The 18,945-nt window shown below is 46.5% G+C and overlaps 1 protein-coding gene across 2 annotated transcripts in view; it reads right to left on the bottom strand.

The window, feature by feature from the left end:
- CEP290 (centrosomal protein 290) overlaps nt 1-18,945 on the bottom strand; it is a 1,276,764-nt gene that overhangs the window by 861,054 nt on the left and 396,765 nt on the right. For both annotated transcript variants that reach the window (XM_069229617.1, XM_069229618.1), the window contains 3 exons: nt 10,833-10,975; nt 9,122-9,286; nt 6,849-6,998 (listed from right to left, as the gene is read on the bottom strand). In XM_069229617.1, coding sequence (XP_069085718.1) covers nt 6,849-6,998; nt 9,122-9,286; nt 10,833-10,975 — 458 coding nt within the window. The remainder of the gene's footprint in view (nt 1-6,848; nt 6,999-9,121; nt 9,287-10,832; nt 10,976-18,945) is intronic.

Here is an 18,945-nt window from a genome sequence, read left to right as displayed (position 1 = left end):
TAACAACAGGCGCATACCATTTTGGTGAAGGGACGGCTGGCTGCCAAGATGACATCACAGACCTTGTGCAGAAGATCGAAAGCTGTCAATTGCCGCCGCTCAATATCCACGCAAGGAGGCGGAGACTGGACAAGTTCGGGTGAAGGACCGTCCCCTGCGGTTGTAACAGAAGTTCCTCCCAAAGGGGCAGTCTTATCGGAGGATCGATGGCCATGCTCAATACCTCAGGATACCAGAATCTTCATGCCCTGTCCGGAGCAACCAGGATTACTTGGGCCTGTGGTGTCTGATTTTCTTCAGAACTGTGAGCAGAAGTGGTATTGGCGTGAAGGTGTAAAGCCTGAGCTCCACTCGTGACAAAAAGCATTGCAGAGCGAGTGTCGCCTTGGAAACTCAAATGCGAAAAAAAACTGACATTGCGTGTTCTCTGTGGAGGTGAACAGGTCTAACCAAGACTATCCCCACTGCTGAAAGAGGCCTTGCGCCACCTCCGGATGGAGACGCCATTCGTGATTGATTATGTATAGATGGCTGAGTTCATCTACCCTGGCGTTCAGAGAGCCTGCTAGATGTTGAATCACCAGTGAAATGCCCTGGCGTTCCTGCCATGTCCAGAGGCAAAGAGCCTCTTGACAGAGGGTGCATGACCCCACTACGTCCTGCTTGTTGCATTACCACATGGTGGTGGTGTTGTCGGTGAACACCAGCACCACTTTCCCTTTGAGAGAGGGAAGGAATGCTTTCAATGCAAGGCAGATCACTCTGAGCTCCAAAAGGTTGATGTGGAGCCCAGACTCAGCAGGAGACCAGAGGCCTCTGATCTCTGCCTCTCCCATGTGGCTGCCCAATCCCAGGAATGACGCACTTGTCACTACTGTGAGATCTGGCTGGGGAAGGTAGAGAGATAAGCCGTTGACCCAATCTGGATTCAGTAGCCACAGTGCAGATCTAGTGAAGTCCTCTCTGAAATCTGGACCTTGTCAGAGAGATTCCCCTAATGCTGCGCCCACTGGAACTTCAGGTCCCACTGCAGAAACTGCAAATTCCATCTGGCATGTTGGACCAACAGGATGCAGGAGGCCATGAGGCCCAGCAGCCTCAGAGTAATTTTCACCAAAATGCAGGATAGAGGCCGAAATTCAGGATCATAGCTTGAATATCCTGATTCGCTTTTTGGGACTGTGTCCAGAACAGTTCTGATGAAAAGGAGCGCCTGAGACGGAGTCAGGTGTGACTTCAGCATGTTTATTGTGAACCCCAACGAATGCAGGAGGTTCGCCGTAGTCTGGAGGTGGGAGGCGACAACCTAGGGAAAGTTCGCCTTTAATAGCCAGTCGTCGAGGTAGGTGAAGACTAAAACCCCTAACCTGCGCAGATGAGCTGCAACCACTACCATCACTTTTGTGAACACTCGAGGGGCACTGGTAAGGCCAAAGGGGAGCACGGTGAACAGAAAGTGCTTGTGACCAATCATGAGTCGCAAGTAGCGTCTGTGGGCCAGCAGGATGGGAATGTGGCAATAGGGGCCCTGCAAGTCCAACGCTACCATCCAGTCTCTAGGGCTGACAGGACCTGAGCTAGAGTTAGCATCGTTCTTGAGGAAGAAATTGAGGGACCAGAGATCTAGGATAGGGCGAAGGCCCGTGTCCTTTTTGGACACCAGAAAGTAGCTGGAATAACAACTATAACCAACTTCTGGTGCAGGACTCCTATCTATGGAGCCACTGACCAAGAGAGCCTTGACTTCCTTGTGGAGAAGTGCCAAATAATCCCCCGACAGATGACTGAATGATGGTGGCACGGCTGGGGGGGGGAAGTCTCTTGGGGGGGTTGTCAGTAGCCCCTTTGGACAATTTGCAACACCCACCTGTCCGTGGTGATGGATTCCCAGTGGGACAGGTGATGGCAAATCCTGCCGCCAACTGGTCCATGATGTTCCAACAGACTATGGAGGCTTGGAGGCAGTAGAAGGGGTGGGGGTGGACCGCTGGCTCCCTGATCCATTAGCACGTGGGATCCCGCATCATGCAGCCACGCAGAGGCTGAGAAGAATGTGAAAGTCAGTGGCCGGGTGCCCCTTCCGTAGCCATGAAAGGGGTGAAAAGCCGACTGTGGGGGACGAGGAGCAGTTAAGAGGCCAAGGGACCGAGACGTAGCCCGGGAATCGTTAAAGCACTTGAGCGATGAGTCTGCTTTGCTTCCTAAAAGACGGGTGCCATCAAAGGGCATGTCCATCAGAGATTGCTGGACATCCCCTGAAAAGCCAGACGTCCTCAACCAAGCGTGACACCTCAAGGCCACTTGTCGATGCAACCGATCTACCTAGTGAATCGGTTGTATCCAGCCCACACAGAATCATGAACTTTTCTGCATCTCTCCCGTTAGTAACAGCTTGGTAGAGAACCACCCAGGCCTCCTCCAGGACTCGAGGCAGCACCTGCGCGACCATATCCCAGACAGTATGGAAGTATCAGCTCAAAGGGCATGCGGTATTCACGGACTACAGCGCTAAACATGCGGAAGAAAACATATTCTTCCCTAGGTTATCCAGTCTTTTTGATTCCCTATCGGGGGAGCAGAAAGGGATGCTCAGATGATAAAGAAGCCTGAATCACAAGGCTCTGAGGCATAGGATGTTGGGTCAGGAATTATGGGTCTGTCAGCACAGGCTGATGGTGGCGGGCAACCATGCTATTCACAGGGGCCCCTGTGCTGGGTTTGGGCCAGGTACCCAGTAGGGCGTCCGTGGTTCCGAACTGGAAGCCCCAGGCTGAAGTACCTCAAGAGGTTCGTTATGACCTCTAAGAAGGAAGCCTGCGGTCCAAAGCCTCAGCAGCCCTTCTTACCACAATGGAGTATGAAGCTCTGTCCTCCGTAGCCACAGTAGGGGAAAAAATCATGCCAGCATCAGTAGAGGTATCTAGTCTGCTAGCGTCGCCCAAATCCTGAACCCAGTCCATGTCAGAGTCAAGCTGGTATTCTAAGGGGTCCAGCGACCCCTCTACACTAACCACATATCTATACCCATAGACAAAAGGGTCAGGATCTACCTGGGATCAGGAGAGCCCAAGAAAAACGGACCCGGAGTCGGGTCATCAGGGATAAATATAGGATTGATGTTGATTGGGTCGAAGTCTGTCCCGACAACAGGGAAGGTCGTGTTGGCATGATCTGCGTTCGTATGGATCCAAGAGCGAATCTGGAGGTGCCCCCCAGAGCTGAGGCCAAAGCCGCTGGCATGGAACCCAAGGAGGCCATCACCAACTCTTCTGGGCCTGAAGGCGGGTCAGTCTGCCTAAAGATGAGGCGCATGACCTTTAAGAACTCTTTCATTTGGGCAGGGGTGGCACAGGCTCCTGGAAAGTAAGGGGGGTGCTGAGTTGACCCAGGCGCAGGCTCTGAAGGCAGAGGCGACGGGGTGAAGTCAAAGAATGTTGGCCTTCTTTGCCTTCTTGTGACCTGATCGTCCAGAGGACTTGGAATGGGACGAGGTGAAATGGAGATGACTCAGTGAGCGGTCTTGTGACCTTCCTCTCCAATGAGACCGGGAGCGATGTGGAGTCGAGCGCCGGGCCACCATGAGCTTTAGGGACCGCTCCCTCAATGCCTTCGGATTCATGGGCCGACACTAGGAGCACGACTTCGGGTCGTGGTTGCGCTCCAGACACCAAAGGCAGACGAGATGCGGATCTGTCACTGACATCATTCGGTGACAGGAGTCACAGAGCTTAAAAACGATCATCCAGGACATCCCTCGACACATCCAAAACTCATCAAAATGTATTAGACAAAAGTGTTGCAGTTTGTCAAAAAATGACAATGGGTAGCTCTTCTCTCGGATCTGTGCGTAGGCTGGTGTGGAAAGAAAACAATTGACATCAGCGTGCCGGGGTGGCGCCTATACACGACCACATCATCATCACGGTGACCACAATGCCGATGACGCTCGTGGAGTCGACCAACGCCACCTGATGGCGCGCAGGGGTACTGCTCGAAAAAAAATCTCCAGATCCAGTCTGACATCTGGGGGAAATACTAAGGTAAATCTGCAACTGGAAGTATCTATCAGATATAAGATGCTGAAACCATAGTTATCCACCATACACCAGCCCAGCTTCCTACACCCCATTCCTGAGATGCTATATTAGTATTTTAATGTGAACACTATGGTTCTCCATAGGACAGCTAGGCCTACCACAGTGAAAAATAGCTTTTGGGTGTTTTTCACTGTAAGAACATGCTAACATTTCAGTCCCTGGGTAAATCTTGCACTATCTACTAGGGACTCATAGGTATGCTAAATATCCCAACTATGAATATGCATATTCTCAAATGTTTAAAGGGGAAGCACAGGCACTTTAAAACTGGTTAGAAGGGTCTAAGGGTACAGAGTTTTAAAGCCATAAAAAATAAAAGTCCAGCAAAAGGTGAAAAAATCAGGGGTGACCATGAAGAAATGCAGATTTCCTACAATAAGGTTTTTAAGTTTAACAAGAATCAAATATGTAGACAATGTTTTTCACCAGCAAGTGTTATTTTGCACCGAGGAAATGAGTGCAAGTATGAGAACAATTTACTTTAACCGCCTGCTAAACTGCCAAATTACTGTATGATGTGGAACATTATGTAATATGTCTTTTGAGGCACCTACTTCTTCTTTTCCGATATTGTAGTTGTTCTCAACACAGTCTCAGACTTTACCTATCTATTTAAAGTGTTAAGGAAGAAATGTGTCAGGTAGAAAACCAGGATGTGTAATCCTCAAGATTCCATCTCAAGAGCATCAAAGTGTGCTAAAAATGACCAACTTATTTTCTCACGTTTATTTTGAATAATAATTACACAAAATAATTACAACATGTAGGAAGTTGTCTCTGTATACTATCTATCTCAAAGTAAGAGATATTGTGCACAGAGTCCAAGGGTTCCCCCTAGAGGTAAGATAGTGGCAAAATTTAGATAATTCTAATGCTCTATTTTGTGGTAGTGTGGTCGAGCAGTAGGCTTAATAGAGGGTAGTGTTAAGCATTTGTTGAACACACACAGGCAATAAATGAGGAACACACACTCAAAGACTTAAAGACTTAAGACTCAAAGACTTAAATCCAGGCTAATAGTTTTTATATAGAAAAATATATGTTCTTAATTTATTTTTAGAACCACAGGTTCAAGATTTGAAGTAAATACATAAAATGCAAGGTACTCCACACAGGTAAGTTAGGAACTTTGAATTAGAGCAATAGCATATACAGTTTTTGTTAAAATGGCAATAAGCTATTTTAAAAGTAGACAGTGCAAAAATCAACAGTTTCTGGGGGAGGTAAGTATTGGTTAGATTGTGAGGTAAGTAAGACACTTACAAGTCTTAGTTCCTGGGAATAGGCAGCACACCGTTGGGGGTTCAAGACAACCCCAAAGTTACCACACCAGCAGCTCAGGGCTGGTCAGGTTCAGAGGTCGAATAGGTGTCCAAAACACATAAGCGCCTCAGAGGGCTGACCAGGGGGGTTTTGAAGAGCACTGGTGAGGACACAAGTAGGCACACAAAACACACCCTCAGCAGCACAGGAGAGGTCAGGTGCAGTGTGCAAAGCAGGCGTCAGGTTTTGTATTGGTTTCAATAGAGGGACCCGGGGGTCACTCTAGCGGTGCAGGCAGGGCACAGGGGGCTTCTCGGGCCAGCCACTGACTGGTCTAGGCAGAGGGTCGTCTGGGGTTCACTCCTGCCCTGAGGTACGGTTCCTTCTGGTCCTGGGGGCTGCGGGTGCAGTGCTTGGTCCAGGCGTCGGGTCCTTTGCTACAGGCAATCGCGGCCAGGGGGAGCCTCTGGATTCTCTCTGAAGGCGTCGCTGTTGGGGTCCAGGGGGGTCGTCTCGGGCTACACAAGGTCACAGTCGCCTGGAAGTCCTCCCTGTGGGGTTGGTTTTCTGGATCTCAAACCGGGGGCGTCAGGTGCAGAGGGTGAAGTCTCATGCTTCCGGCGGGAAGAGGGAAGTCCTTAGAAGTTGCAGAGAAGTTGCAATATTGTTGCTGTTTGTTGAGCAGGGCCGTTCCTCATGGGAGGTTCTTGGTCCTTAGGTTCAGAGCAGTCCTCTGAGGCTTCAGAGGTCGCTGGTCCCTGTTGGATGCGTTGCTGTTGCAGGTTTTCGAGTCAGGAGATAGGCCGGTAGGGCTGGGGCCAAAGCAGTTGTCATCTTCCGTCGTCTCTGCAGGCTTGCAGGTCAGCAGTCCTCCTTCTTTAGTTCAGGTTGCAGGGATCTGATTTCCTGGGTTCTGGGGTGCCCCTAAATCCTAAATTTAGGGGTGTGTTTAGGTCGGGGAGGGCAGTAGCCAATGGCTGGAAGGCCTCCTAGGGGGGTGACTGACCTATGTCACAGGCAGTGTGAGGTTGGCATGGCACTCTGAGGGAAGTGCCATGGCGACTTAGTCATTTTCTCCCCACCAGAACAAGCTGTGAGGCAGTGTGCATGTGCTGAGTGAGGGGTCCCCAAGACATAAGACATGCTGCAGCCCTTGGAGACCTTCCCTGGCATCAGGGCCCTTGGTACCAGGGGTACCATTTACAAGGGACTTAATCTGAGTGCCAGGGCTGTGCCAATTGTGGAAGCAAAGGTACAGTTTTACGGAAGGAACACTGGTGCTGGGGCCTGGTTAGCAGGGTCCCACAGCACTTTCAATCATAAATTGGCATCAGCAAAAGGCAAAATGTCAGGGGGTAACCATGCCAAGGAAGCATTTCTTTACACAATACAATTCTCAAATGGAATTAAAATTATCTGGGCACACATGAACAGGAATAATGAAATTAATTTTTTCTAAAAAGAGTAGTATGTACCATGAACAATTACCTGCACAAGATGTATTAAATACTCGTTGAGTGCGTTGATTATACTGGTGCTAGAGACAGTCATCCCTTCTGGGAGGTTTATCGCTCTGAATACAATACTAGCACCTTCCGACTGACGTAACAGAGAAATTTCATTTTCAAGATTTGAAATCTAACAAAACGAAGAAATGGCACAATTAGTAATGGAGAGCCACATTTAGACAACTTGCAAACAGAACTAATTTAAAAATGAACATAGCAAAATGTATATTTGAACCAGTACATGCATTATACAAAAAGGGTAGTGTCTGCATCCACGTGTTCTAGTGTCTGCATCCACGTGTTGTGGTGGACAGCAATTGAGACTGGCAAGAAAACATTCAAGTTGGTACCCAGCAAACTGGATGAAACAGCCCAGATTACCACATAGGTAATCGAGAACAGTAGGCAGTGTAATGACAATGGTAAAACACAGGGAAAAATGAGTGGCAATGAGGCTGGGAAGTCGCAGCCGCTACCATTCAACTTCGCTCCAGCAGGCACCAAGCGAGAGGTGGAGGAACCCACTTTCACAAAGACACATTTAATCAAGACAACACTAGGAGATCTAGCCAGTGACGTAGAGGCACAAAGTCATCTCCAGAAAGAGATGACCTGTTGAGCATGCCACAAACCCACTAAATATAATAGTGGCTCATACTTGCCTTTTCCACCCGGAACAACTTAATCAACTATACCAGCTTGCCATCAAGTCCACAGGGCAAGGCAGGCAACATCACATAGCCTAGCAAGCAACTCCTAACTGCAGCAGTGAGGAACAATCTTATGGGAGGGCACTGAGCAGTGAAAACAGTTTGATGTAGAACAACCTTTTATCTTAATATTAAGCTTGTTTTGTATATAGAACCTTCCTGTAACATACATGAGTAATAATGTTGCAATTAACATTCAATGTGCAAAAGTCAGCCAACATCAACATGCAGCACTCTTTACTAGTCTCTGACTAGACTGCCTAGATGCTGTAAATAAATGCACCACACTGGATAATAAGATGTGATTCCCCTCAAAAACTTTGTGACCGCACAAAAATATTTTTGTATCTAATATTCCTTCTTAGTGTATTCAACTCAACACACATAACTGGGGAAGTGGAACATTTTCTGCTGTCTGAACTCCAACCATCTATTCTCAAATGTTCCAGTCCATAAAGAATTATTCCATTCCTTGTGACTCTTTCCCAGAAGTCAAAGTCTGAAGATGCATGGATTAGAGCAATAATGCTTAAGACGTCTGGGAACTGGATATTACAAAAAATGAAAAATACACTGAACAATCACATTAACAATGACATTATGCATTTCAACCACTAGTGAGCAAAACTGTATTTTAAATACCAGGCTAAAAGCAACTAACTCACTAACATGGCACTGAGACACAATTTATACAGACTTTCCATACAGAGATCATAACAGACCTTCGGATGGAATTGAATAGGCATATACCAAGCCACTTAAAAACATTAATGGTTTTTATTTTAGCTAGCTTCATTTCGATATTGTCGACAACTTTGCTTTACAGGCTATGTCTGCACACGTGTACGCACTGAATATATACCAGAATTGTTTTATTTCCATCAACAAATCACTATGTATGTAGACAAGCAGAGCATCATGTAAGTAAGGAAAAGGCAAAGACAGTCTTAGTCTGATGCTTTACAACATTTCATAAGGTAAAGAATCTATAGAAGCCAATTAGACACTAGAATTGTGACCACTCATAAGATATACTCATGTAACGAATGACGCTGGACTACCTGACAGAGCAACTGTCTTGACAGAGAGAACAGTATGTTCCCTTTACTTGAGGTACCCTTCCTTCCATCTACTACTAATATCAGAATCACCAAATCAAACTTCATGTCTTTTATTCTCTGGTACAGAAGCCCAGGCTCTTGCATAATTATAAATAATGTGTGCTTTCATGTGTGAAATAGCTCAAAAAAAATAACCTCTGTTCCAGTGATTTCTAATCTGACTTAGTACTACAGTGGCAACTGATCAACTTTAAGGACCCCAATTATTTTGAGGATAGGAACCGGGGAAGTAAATGCCATTATGCAGAATATTAAGTTAATGCAGTGAACGTTTTAAAGCTGCTATCCAGGGTGAATCCAGAACGAGAAAAAGAGAGCTATTTTTAATTGTCATAAACAGATGCCTTAACCATAAATATTAAAAACTATCAAAAGTTGTGAAGAAATATGTGCTATTCAAGTTGACCTTCACTTCTACATACTTTATCATTTGCTTTGGACAACTGGTTTGAGAACTGGGTAGCCTCTTTTCGAGAAGCTTTTAGTTCCAGCCTTAGTTCTTCATTTCTTCCTGTAAGTTGGTCGGCTTGTGCTTTCAAATGCACACTGGCATCAAATATTCCATCTGCATTCTTTGATTCTATAGCCTACAGTAGAAAGAGAAAATATGTAAAGTGTATGCATGACAAGCACACAGTTCTTAATTGTATTTTCGAATAGCAGGCTGATATCAAAACAGAACACAGATAAGTACTCTTTGTTGGGAGGTGGAATATGAACACGTGATGGGTAAATTAGGGTGGGTTGTAACTAAGGAAATTACATGGCATTACTCAAACAAACACCTAACATGAAGGGATGAAATGTCATGCCCAGTTTTCTTCTTTAGTAACTTGGGAAATTACTATGCGTTACTCAAACACTTTTCAGCTATCTCGGAGATCTGCTTCCATCTGGTCAGGAAATCATAGTAGCAAATCAAAAACACACAGCAACCCGCAAATACTGAGTGACGTGAAAAATGCCCATTCAGGAGATAACACCCATGAAAACCTCAAATTTACCACCCAGCTTAGAAGTCTTCTCCCATCAAGTAATTTAAAAAAAAGCACATACAGGAGAAAGAGGAAGGAAGAGGTAGGGAAAAAAAAGAAAGTAATGGAGCATTAAATGCTAAAAGGCAAATACATGAAAAGCATGCAAAGGGGAAAATAGTTCCCTGACATCAGCAGAGGAAGGATACAACTTGTCTGATCAGAATACTGTGGGACTGATATGTTCCTGGGTGAGACAAACACAAGAATAGGCATCAAAGCCATTGAATCAAGTGCAGGGAGGCGAGACTTAAAACAAAGCCATCCAATCATAAGCAAAGAGCTGACCGAAAGCCCACTCCAAGAATATTGGCAACAACATATCTGGCCAACAAACAGCTAAAACTATCTGTAGTCGAGACCTAAACACGCACTAACTCATCTATCTATCTGCATTTTACTATAGAGAATTAACATATTCAGGAATTAACTTCAAGAACAGTAGTCAAAATGTGCAGGAGGATGTTGAACTCACCTAAGATGTTTCAGAGCCTTGATTTCAGATCATGTCGCAGTTTGGTCACATCTCATAGTACAGATTAATTAATTCCAACAGACCTGTTGGAGTTCTCCACAACCTCTTAACTCATGTTTGCTTGTATTTTAGTCACAATATTGTAGTTGTGACATCAGTGCTAGTTTGTAGATCAATGATGTGAAGACAAAGAAAATCTAAATCTTGCACATCGGCAGAAAACTTTCATCTGTGCCATAGTTCTTACTAGCTAAATGTTTATCTGTAAATAAATACTATGCACATTTATGGAAAAACGCAGAATCGTATTTGACAGCAACATGGTTATGCTTTGTCCAGCTTTGTTTTTTTAACGTTGACGGACAACTGATTTCTGATCTTTAAGTTTTAATTCTTTTTAATCACATGTCTCTCATTGTATGCAATCTTGGACAGGCTTTTTTTTTTTTAAGTATAAACACAGAGCTTCAGATTAAGCACATCTTATCGAAACAAATGTGTGTGCTCATATAGATCTATAAATATTCACACACTGTGCTGTATAGTATATACGTATATACACACACACACACACACACTCACTTTTAAACATTTTAATAACCTATCAGGTTGAGGAATACTTACGTTAACTAATCGTTCGAGGCTAGGAATCATAAGTGATGTCTCAGCTCCTTTAACAGCAGGTTCTGTCTGTGCTTCTTTTATAGCTTGCAATATCTCTTTCATTCCTTTTTCAAGTTGTCTGTTTTCTTCAGAGAGTTCTTTCACTACAAATAACATTTTCAAATTAAAAATCATGTTAGCATTCTCAAATACATAACAAAGGTACACTGTTAATATTTTTAAGGTAACCTCAATTAAATTTTTTGTAGATTCCCATTCATCAGAAGGAAGGCAATGTCAGGTAGAGAAAAAGAGAGAGCGAGAGAAAGATGACTTCTAGAGGACTGATCGTCGTTTTGGATGCCCCAACTGAAAACCATCTGCCATTCTGAAGTGTACGATGTTCTGGTGGAAGGACGCTTCGCACCTTTCAAAATGTTGATCCCATTCTGAGGCAAATTCTAAAGCCTCTACAGTACAAGCTCAGGACCCAGGACTCTAAATTAAAAGATGGACGATTGGAATGCAGAATCTTGTCTGAACTTCTTAAGGAGATTTTATGTCAGGATTGGAGGCAAAGATTATGCTTTTCTTCTTTCACTTTATTGAACGGCAGCTATTTTTTTTTTAAACATTGCCATGAAAAAATTAAACAGTTTTGCAGAACAAGTTACTTACCTTTGGTAGCACACTATCTGGTGGAGACGCGATCTAGCTACAGATTCCTTACCATAGAATGTCCTGGCATCAGCTTGGAATATGGAAATTTTGCTGGGCACTGAACACGCGCGCACCATCGGGTAGCTTTGTTCGGATCCGTATGGTGTCACTGGCATCATTGGAGCTGTCTGTGAGGTCACGGTCACCAATATAGGCACTACCCAGGCGTGTGTATATCTGTTCCATTTCCACAAACCTCCACACCAGAAGCGCAGAGCCATAGTAATAACAGTGTATATGCGCAAAAACTAGGGCCCTGAAAGGGACAATCCCTGACCCTAACAGACGTGTCCGTGGAGCGGGGAGGCATGGGTGAGGGTAAGGAATCTGCAGCTAGATAGAGTCTCCACCAGATAATGCATTACCAAAGGTAAGTAACTTGTGTAGGAAGCTGGCCTGGTGTGTGTTATCACTTTATACCACGTCCAGGTATCTCCTACTAGTGAAGTGTAGGCAGTGTCTTGGAAGCCAGGGCTCTCTAAAGGTAGCTGTGGATGAGCAGCCAAGACTTATCTAGGAGACATGCAAAGCTTTTGCAATACCACTATAGCTACAAAGCACTTACAAATGAGAGAACCACACAGTGTTACAAAAAAGGTACTTTATTATAGTAACACAAATACTAAAATATTGTATAGGCAATAACCCAACTGGAGGTAAGTAAACACACTAATATATACACAATAGGAATCAGCAAATAGCATAGAAAACAATAGGCATTGGCAAAAGCAATAGCAAATAGTGAGGGCCCTAGGGGAAGGCCAAACCATAAACTAAAAAAGCGGAATGTGAAAGGCAGTCCCCCACCTAAGGAAGTGGAATCAGTAGAAGGGAGCAGGAGGAACTAGGAACCCCAAGAGTTGAGTACCGGAGTGACCCCCAGCGACCAGAAGAGCAGAGGTAAGTATCTGGGCTTCCCCTAAACCAACAGGAGGTCTTTTGAAAAGGATTAAGATCCAGACAAGAAAGGAAGAACTAAAAGGTGGATCCTGACAGAAGAGGACTTGCAAAGGAAGGAGGACCAAGTCCAGTTCGAGTTGGAGTGCCTGGTTGTGGCAGGAGTCACTACCCACTTTTCGGAAGATGCAGGACCAGGTCGACAGTGGACGAAGAAGGTCAGCAGTGCAGCACAGAAGCCGAAGAGCAATCCCAGGAGTGATGCAAGTCATGTCCACGTCGGCGGTCCAGATTCAGTCGGTCAATGGTGTTGGAAAACCACCAACAAGCCTTGGCAAATGCAAGAGCCGGAGAAGAAGGTTTTGCAAGGCTGAAGAGGACCAGCAGGTACTAGGGGGCTCGACCCCAGGAGGTTAGTCCGGGGTGACCCTCAGCAGCTGGGAGAATCACAAGAAGAGGAGGCTGACCCCACAGGCAGCAGGAACAGGAGTGGCAGTGAAGCCCATGCAGGACACCTGAAGAGGAGTCCAATGTCGCTGGAGCAGCAGGCAGGAGACTGTGTATAGTGAATCCTTTCTTGTCTTAATGGGAAACAGGAGTTAGCTTAGCCCTCTGGCTTGGGGACCTCTGCCCCCATCACCTAGTGGCTTTTACCCTACTTAGCTTGCTCTGTTTTAGCACAATAATTTAATTATATGTTTCCAAGATGGCTGCGTTGTTTCTAGTTAGGCCAATGTTTAAGTTTCACGGTATCCATCCCATCGTGCTAAGGCGTCACTATCAAGCGACAAAAATAAACAAACTGTAGGTATTCACATTAGGTACTTTCCCTCTTCACACCTTCGAGGGAATAGTTTACATAAATTGCCATCCCAAGCATGTCTTGTTATCTATTGTTTGGGAACTGACCTATGCCAGGGGTCCGAGCAGATCTGTATAAATGCACCTCAATTAGACAGATAGTCAGAGGGATTCTGGCCAGATGACATTGCTGCTATCGATGCTGCACGTCGCCTTGACCGTGACCCAGTCTTCGTGTGCCTACGGAAACTCAGCTAAAGACCTCATTCCAAGGTAATGAGGGTTGGGGGGCTCCTCTCATGGACATGACATTGGCAGATTAGGTTGAACACACATAGCTCTCTTTTAGGTTAGAGATTAGGTACATCATATTAAGGTATTAGGACATATTTCATATCTCATGTCATTTTATGTTATTGTAAGATGGTGGGAGTCTTTGTATTAATGACTGTTGTCTTTACTATTCTGTTTCTTGCAATTAACATTATCCTAATAATTGCAACCCATGCAACGTATCGTAGATTGCAGTTTTGTTAAATAAAACCTCTTGAAACCTTACTGCATCTTCTTCATTGCTTGTGTTTGATTGATACACGTTGTTCATGTAGAAACGGGTAATCCCCGTTTAACCACGACACTCCCTGAGATGTCGCACTCTTGCAGTCCATGCGTAAAGGCTGCCACAAATCACCTTTTACAGTTTGGGTTTTTTAGTGAGGTGCTGCTTGTGATCCGGGAGGGTTGGGATGACAGTTGCAAATTGTTGTAGGACAGGCATAGTCACCTACAAACATAAATACTGTCATCCTTAAACCATCAGTCTTGCCCAGAGCAAGAGTCAAACTACGACATGCGCTTTGCAGGGTGGAGTGCTGGGGGCCGGGGCTACACGGAGCCTGAAAAGCCCTTGGAAGAGGAACAGACAAGCCTTGGTAGCTCCAAGAGTCGCAGTGTACAGGGGTACTGTCCTGCGAAAAGAGGCAAGAGCTTACTGTCTCCCAGGTTGGACAGCTGGCAGAGAGGATCAAGGGGACCACTCCAGACCACCACCTGTGATGCAGGATCAACGCAGCTCTGGAGGAGAGAATATCCACGCAGCCAGTCCTTGTTGCAGATGGTGCCTGGGGATGCAGGGGAGTGACTCCTTCCCTCCAAGGGAGATTCCTTCTTACTTCTTGTGCAGGTTTAAGTCTTGTCACCCTCAGAGGATACACAGCCAGGGGAATGTTGCACTTGCTGGCAGGAGCTGAAGAAACAATGTTGAACAGCAGAGTTGTCGCTGTAGTTGCAGATAGTCGGTTCCTGGAAGGTCCACTTGCAGTCCCGGTGGCCAGAAGATTAAGTAAACGTTGCAGAGGAGTCATGCTGAAATCTTGCACATCGAGTCTGAGGACCCACCTGAGAGGGAGACTCTAAATAGCCCAGGAAGGGTGATTGGTCACCTAGCAGGGTGAACACCTATCAGCCCAGATGAGACAGCTGTGTGCCACAGGTCCCTAACCCCTTGCGACCTCATCAGCCCAAGGGGATCCTGAAGCACCTCCGTTAATCCTGCACACCAGCTCCTTTTCCAGGTGGCCCCTCCAGATGGCCCTGTGCCAAGAGACTTTCCATCGCCGCTCCCGCTGGACCCGTGAGCCACACTAGGCTTTCCAGCTGGCACAGTGTGCCCACCATCTTCATCAACCATCCTGCAAAAGAGGAGACTGGTAACTCAACTGTATGTTTTTTAAATGCATTTTTACAGGTAAATCTGGAGGTCGCAAGGGGTTAGGGACCTGTGGCACACAGCTGGTTCCATGATGCAGGGCTCAGGACGGCCAGATGCAGGGTGAGTTGGAGGTCTTGGAGGCTGAGCGCAATGGAACCTTTTGAAGCTTGAGGTAAGTCTTCTCCCGGGGGCCTTGCAGGATGACGAGGGCACAATGGTGGGAGGTTCCTGAAGTCCCTCGACTAGGCTTCCTCCTTGTCCAGTTGCAGATCTGGGAGAGCCGTTTTTGCAGTAGTCCAACGAGCACTGACCAGTACCTGGGGTATTGGCACAACTCGGCCACGGGAGGGCACACTGTCACTAAAGCTTGCATACTTGTCTCATCCGGGCTGTCGTTGGTGTGTCGTCGGGTCCGGCTGTGACTTCCAGTTGCAGAGAAATCAGCCGGTCGGTGAAGTGACCCTCACCGGTCTGCTGGTTTTTTGCAGGTTTCATTTTGGTTCTTGAGTGGTGCCTCCACTCAGGATGGAGATCTTGGGCTATTTGCGAAGCCTGGAGGTCCTCTGGGTCTTCTTAGGTAGGATCCAGCTGTCAGCTCCTCCTCCGCAGCGATTGTTGGGACTCTAGTGCAGCAGGCAGGGGTCTTGGAACCTCTTATGGAATGAGATTTCTTCACTCACAAAAGTAAATAAAGTATGAAAACGAATCTGAATGTGCCACCATCATCTGTGGCTTGTGAAGTGGTACTGCGCCGCATAGGAGAGATTTGAACTTCATCCAGGATAGGCAGAAAGAGGACTACGATGACCAGGAAGAAGAAAAAGACAACTATGACACATGGCCAGACAAAAAGCATGTGGGGCAGTGAATAAAGAGGATACAGCAGTTCAAGACAAAAGCATAATAAGAGCTAGAAACCAATGAAGTATAAGGGTGGCAGAAAGTGTCTCCTGCATGTAAGTAAATGAGTAAGGTCATACATCAAAAAGGCAGAAAGAGGGGAACTTCAAATCTAAGATGTACCAAAAACCCCCAGGGGATCTAGAACAAGGATTTGAAAGTAGAAACGCAGCTTCCCACTACACCAATGAGAAAGGACATTCCTAAAAACATAGGTTGTTCCCCGGAAAAATGGGGGTAAACCAAATGCACTTGTACAGTTCTTACTTATAGAAGGAACTATATAGTAACTACTTCCAAAAGAAGCACCTAACAAGTTCCGGATAAGGAATAGTTAAACACAGAAATATGGTTAAAAGCCTACGTCAATTGCTCCGAAGAGCAGTGTAGGAAAGTACCAACTTTCTTGGCATGTTACCCCCAATTTCTGCCTGTTAGTCAGTGTGCTTTTACTGTATCACTGGGATCCTGCTAGCCAGTGCCCCAGTGCTCATAGTTTGTGGCCTATATGTATTATCAGTATGCTTGACTGTGTCACTGGAGTTCTGGTAATCAGAACTCTAGTGCTTATGCTCTCTCTGTGTACCAAATTTGTCACTATCGATTAGTGACTCCAAATACCAATTCTAATTGGCACACTGGTCCCCCTTTATGGCATGTTACCCCCAATTTCTGCCTGATGTGAGTTTGTTTGATTGTGTCACTAGAGTCCTGCTAACCAGGACCCCAGTGCTTATGCTCTCTCTCCTCTCAAATTTGTCACTACATACTGGTAACCCAGTACTTCAGCCCAAATTGGCATACTGGTCACCCCTTATATGTCCCTAGTATATGGTACCTAGGTACCCAGGGCATTGGGGTTCCAGGAGATCCTTATGCGCTGCAGCATTTCTTTTGTCACCCATGAGGAGCTCATACAAACACTTCTTCAGGACTGTCACTGCAGCCTGAGTGAAATAGTGTACTCACTATTTCACAGCCATTTTTCACTGCACCAGATAACTTATAAGTCACCTATATGTCTAACCTTCGATTACTGAAGGCTAGGTGCAAAATTACTGTGTGTGAGGGCACACTTACACTAGTAAAGGTGCCTCCATGTTGTCCGGGCCAATTCTCCGGACTTTGTCAGTGCGGGGACACCATTATAAACGTACACTAAATATATGTCAATACATATGTGTACCTTCACAATGGTAACTCCGAATCTGGCCATATGAGGTGTCTAAGATTGTGCAATTGAACCCCCAATCCAAATCTGGTATTGGGGGGGGCAATTTCATGCACCCTGTGGCCTCCACCATGGACCCCCACTACTGCCAAACCAGCTCTCTGAGGTTTCCACTGCAGTGTCAGCTGCTGCCACCTCACAGACAGGTTTCTGCCCTCCTGGGGATTGAGCAGCTCAATCCCAGGAAGGCAGAACAATTCATTTCCTTTAGGAGAGGGGTGTTATACCCTCTCCCATTGGAAATAGGTATTACAGGCATGGGGGGGGGGGGGTATCCTCCCAGAGACTCTGGAAATGATTTGAAGGGCATAAACGGTGCCATCCTTACATAATCCACTCTACACCGGTTCAGGGACCCCCCCAGTCCCTGCTCTGGCGCGAAACTGGACAAAGGAAAGGGGAGTGACCACTCCTTTGTCCATCACCACCTATGGGGTAGTGCCCAGAGCTCCTCTAGAGTATCCCTGGTATTAGCCATCTTGGATTCCAAGGTGTGGGGAGCTTCTGTGAGCATCTGAGTGGCCAGTGCCAGCAGGTAACATCAGAGACCACTCCTGATACGTGCATACCTGGGTAGGTAGCCAATCCCCCTCTCAGGGCTATTTAGGGTCTCTCCTCTGGGTGTTTCCTCAGATTGGGTTTGCAAGACTCTACCATGATTCCTCTGCATGCTCTGTTTCATCTTCTGACTGTCAGATCAACCGCAGACTGCTCAAGGAACCACTGTAACTGCAACAAAGTATCCAGGAAGGCTACTCTGACCTGCAACTTCAGCTCCAGCCAGCAACTGCAACAGTTTCCAAGGTGTGCACGCTCTGAGGACTGGCTATCTTCAAGCTGCACCAGATGAACCAAAGGAATCTCCAGTGGGGTGGCGGAGTCACTTCCCTGCTTCAGCAGGCACCTCTCTGCGATGACGACCGGTATTCTGGGACTCCTCTCCTGTTGACGAGCATGATCCCTGGGACACAGGAGGTGAACCGAAGTGCTCCTGACTGCCCAAAGGTCCAGCAGTCCAAATTTGGTGGCGGTAAGAGCTTGCCTCCCTGTGCCAGACGGTACCCCTGTGCATTGCGTCCTCTGCAGCTCCTTGGGCTTCTGTGCACTTCACCCAGAAGTTCTTCGTGCACAGCGCAGCTCAGGTCCCCAGCACTCTATCCTGCGACGTTCAGCTCCCTGATTTGTTCTCCGGCGGCGTGGGATCCTTCTGTGTAGTGCTGCTACGACTGCACTTTGCAACTCCTTTGTCCCAGTCTCCTGGGACTCCTGTGGATGCTGCCCGGTCTTCTGAGGGCTCTCTGAAGTGCTGAGAGCCCCCTCTGTCTCCTCAGTCTGAGTTGAGACCCCCAGGTCCCTCCTGGGTCCGGCAGCTCATCTTTGATGCAAAACACGTTCTTGCGTGAACCAAGGCTTGTTGGCGAAATCCAGCGACGCAAACAGCCTGCATCCAACGACTCAACTTTATCTTCTTTGGTGCATTTCTGTACTTTTAGTCCAACTGGAGAATTCATTTTTCCACCTTCTTCCAGGTGGGCAGGGGCGCCTGTTCTTCCTGGACTCTTCATCGACTTCTGGGCTTGGTCTCCTCTATCCACAGGTGTTCAGGTCCAGGAATCCCTTGTTGGTTGCTTGCAGTCTTGCTTGGTTCTTGCATAATCCTTCATCACGACTTGTAGTGTGTTCTGAGGAAACTTGCTGTACTTTACTCCTGTTTTCCTCAGCTCTTGGGTGGGGTACTTTACTTACCTTTGGTTCTTTCTTACACTCCCAGAACCCCTCTGCACACTACACTTGTCTACAGGGGAATCCGACTTTCGCATTCCACTATTTTGTTATATGGTTTGTATTGCCCCTAGGCCTATTGCAATCTATTA

This window comes from Pleurodeles waltl, chromosome 4_1, assembly GCF_031143425.1.
Source record: "Pleurodeles waltl isolate 20211129_DDA chromosome 4_1, aPleWal1.hap1.20221129, whole genome shotgun sequence".
Lineage (NCBI taxonomy): Eukaryota > Metazoa > Chordata > Amphibia > Caudata > Salamandridae > Pleurodeles > Pleurodeles waltl.
The sequence above is the reverse complement of the archived record's forward strand: the minus strand, read 5'-3'. Positions and strand labels throughout refer to the sequence as shown.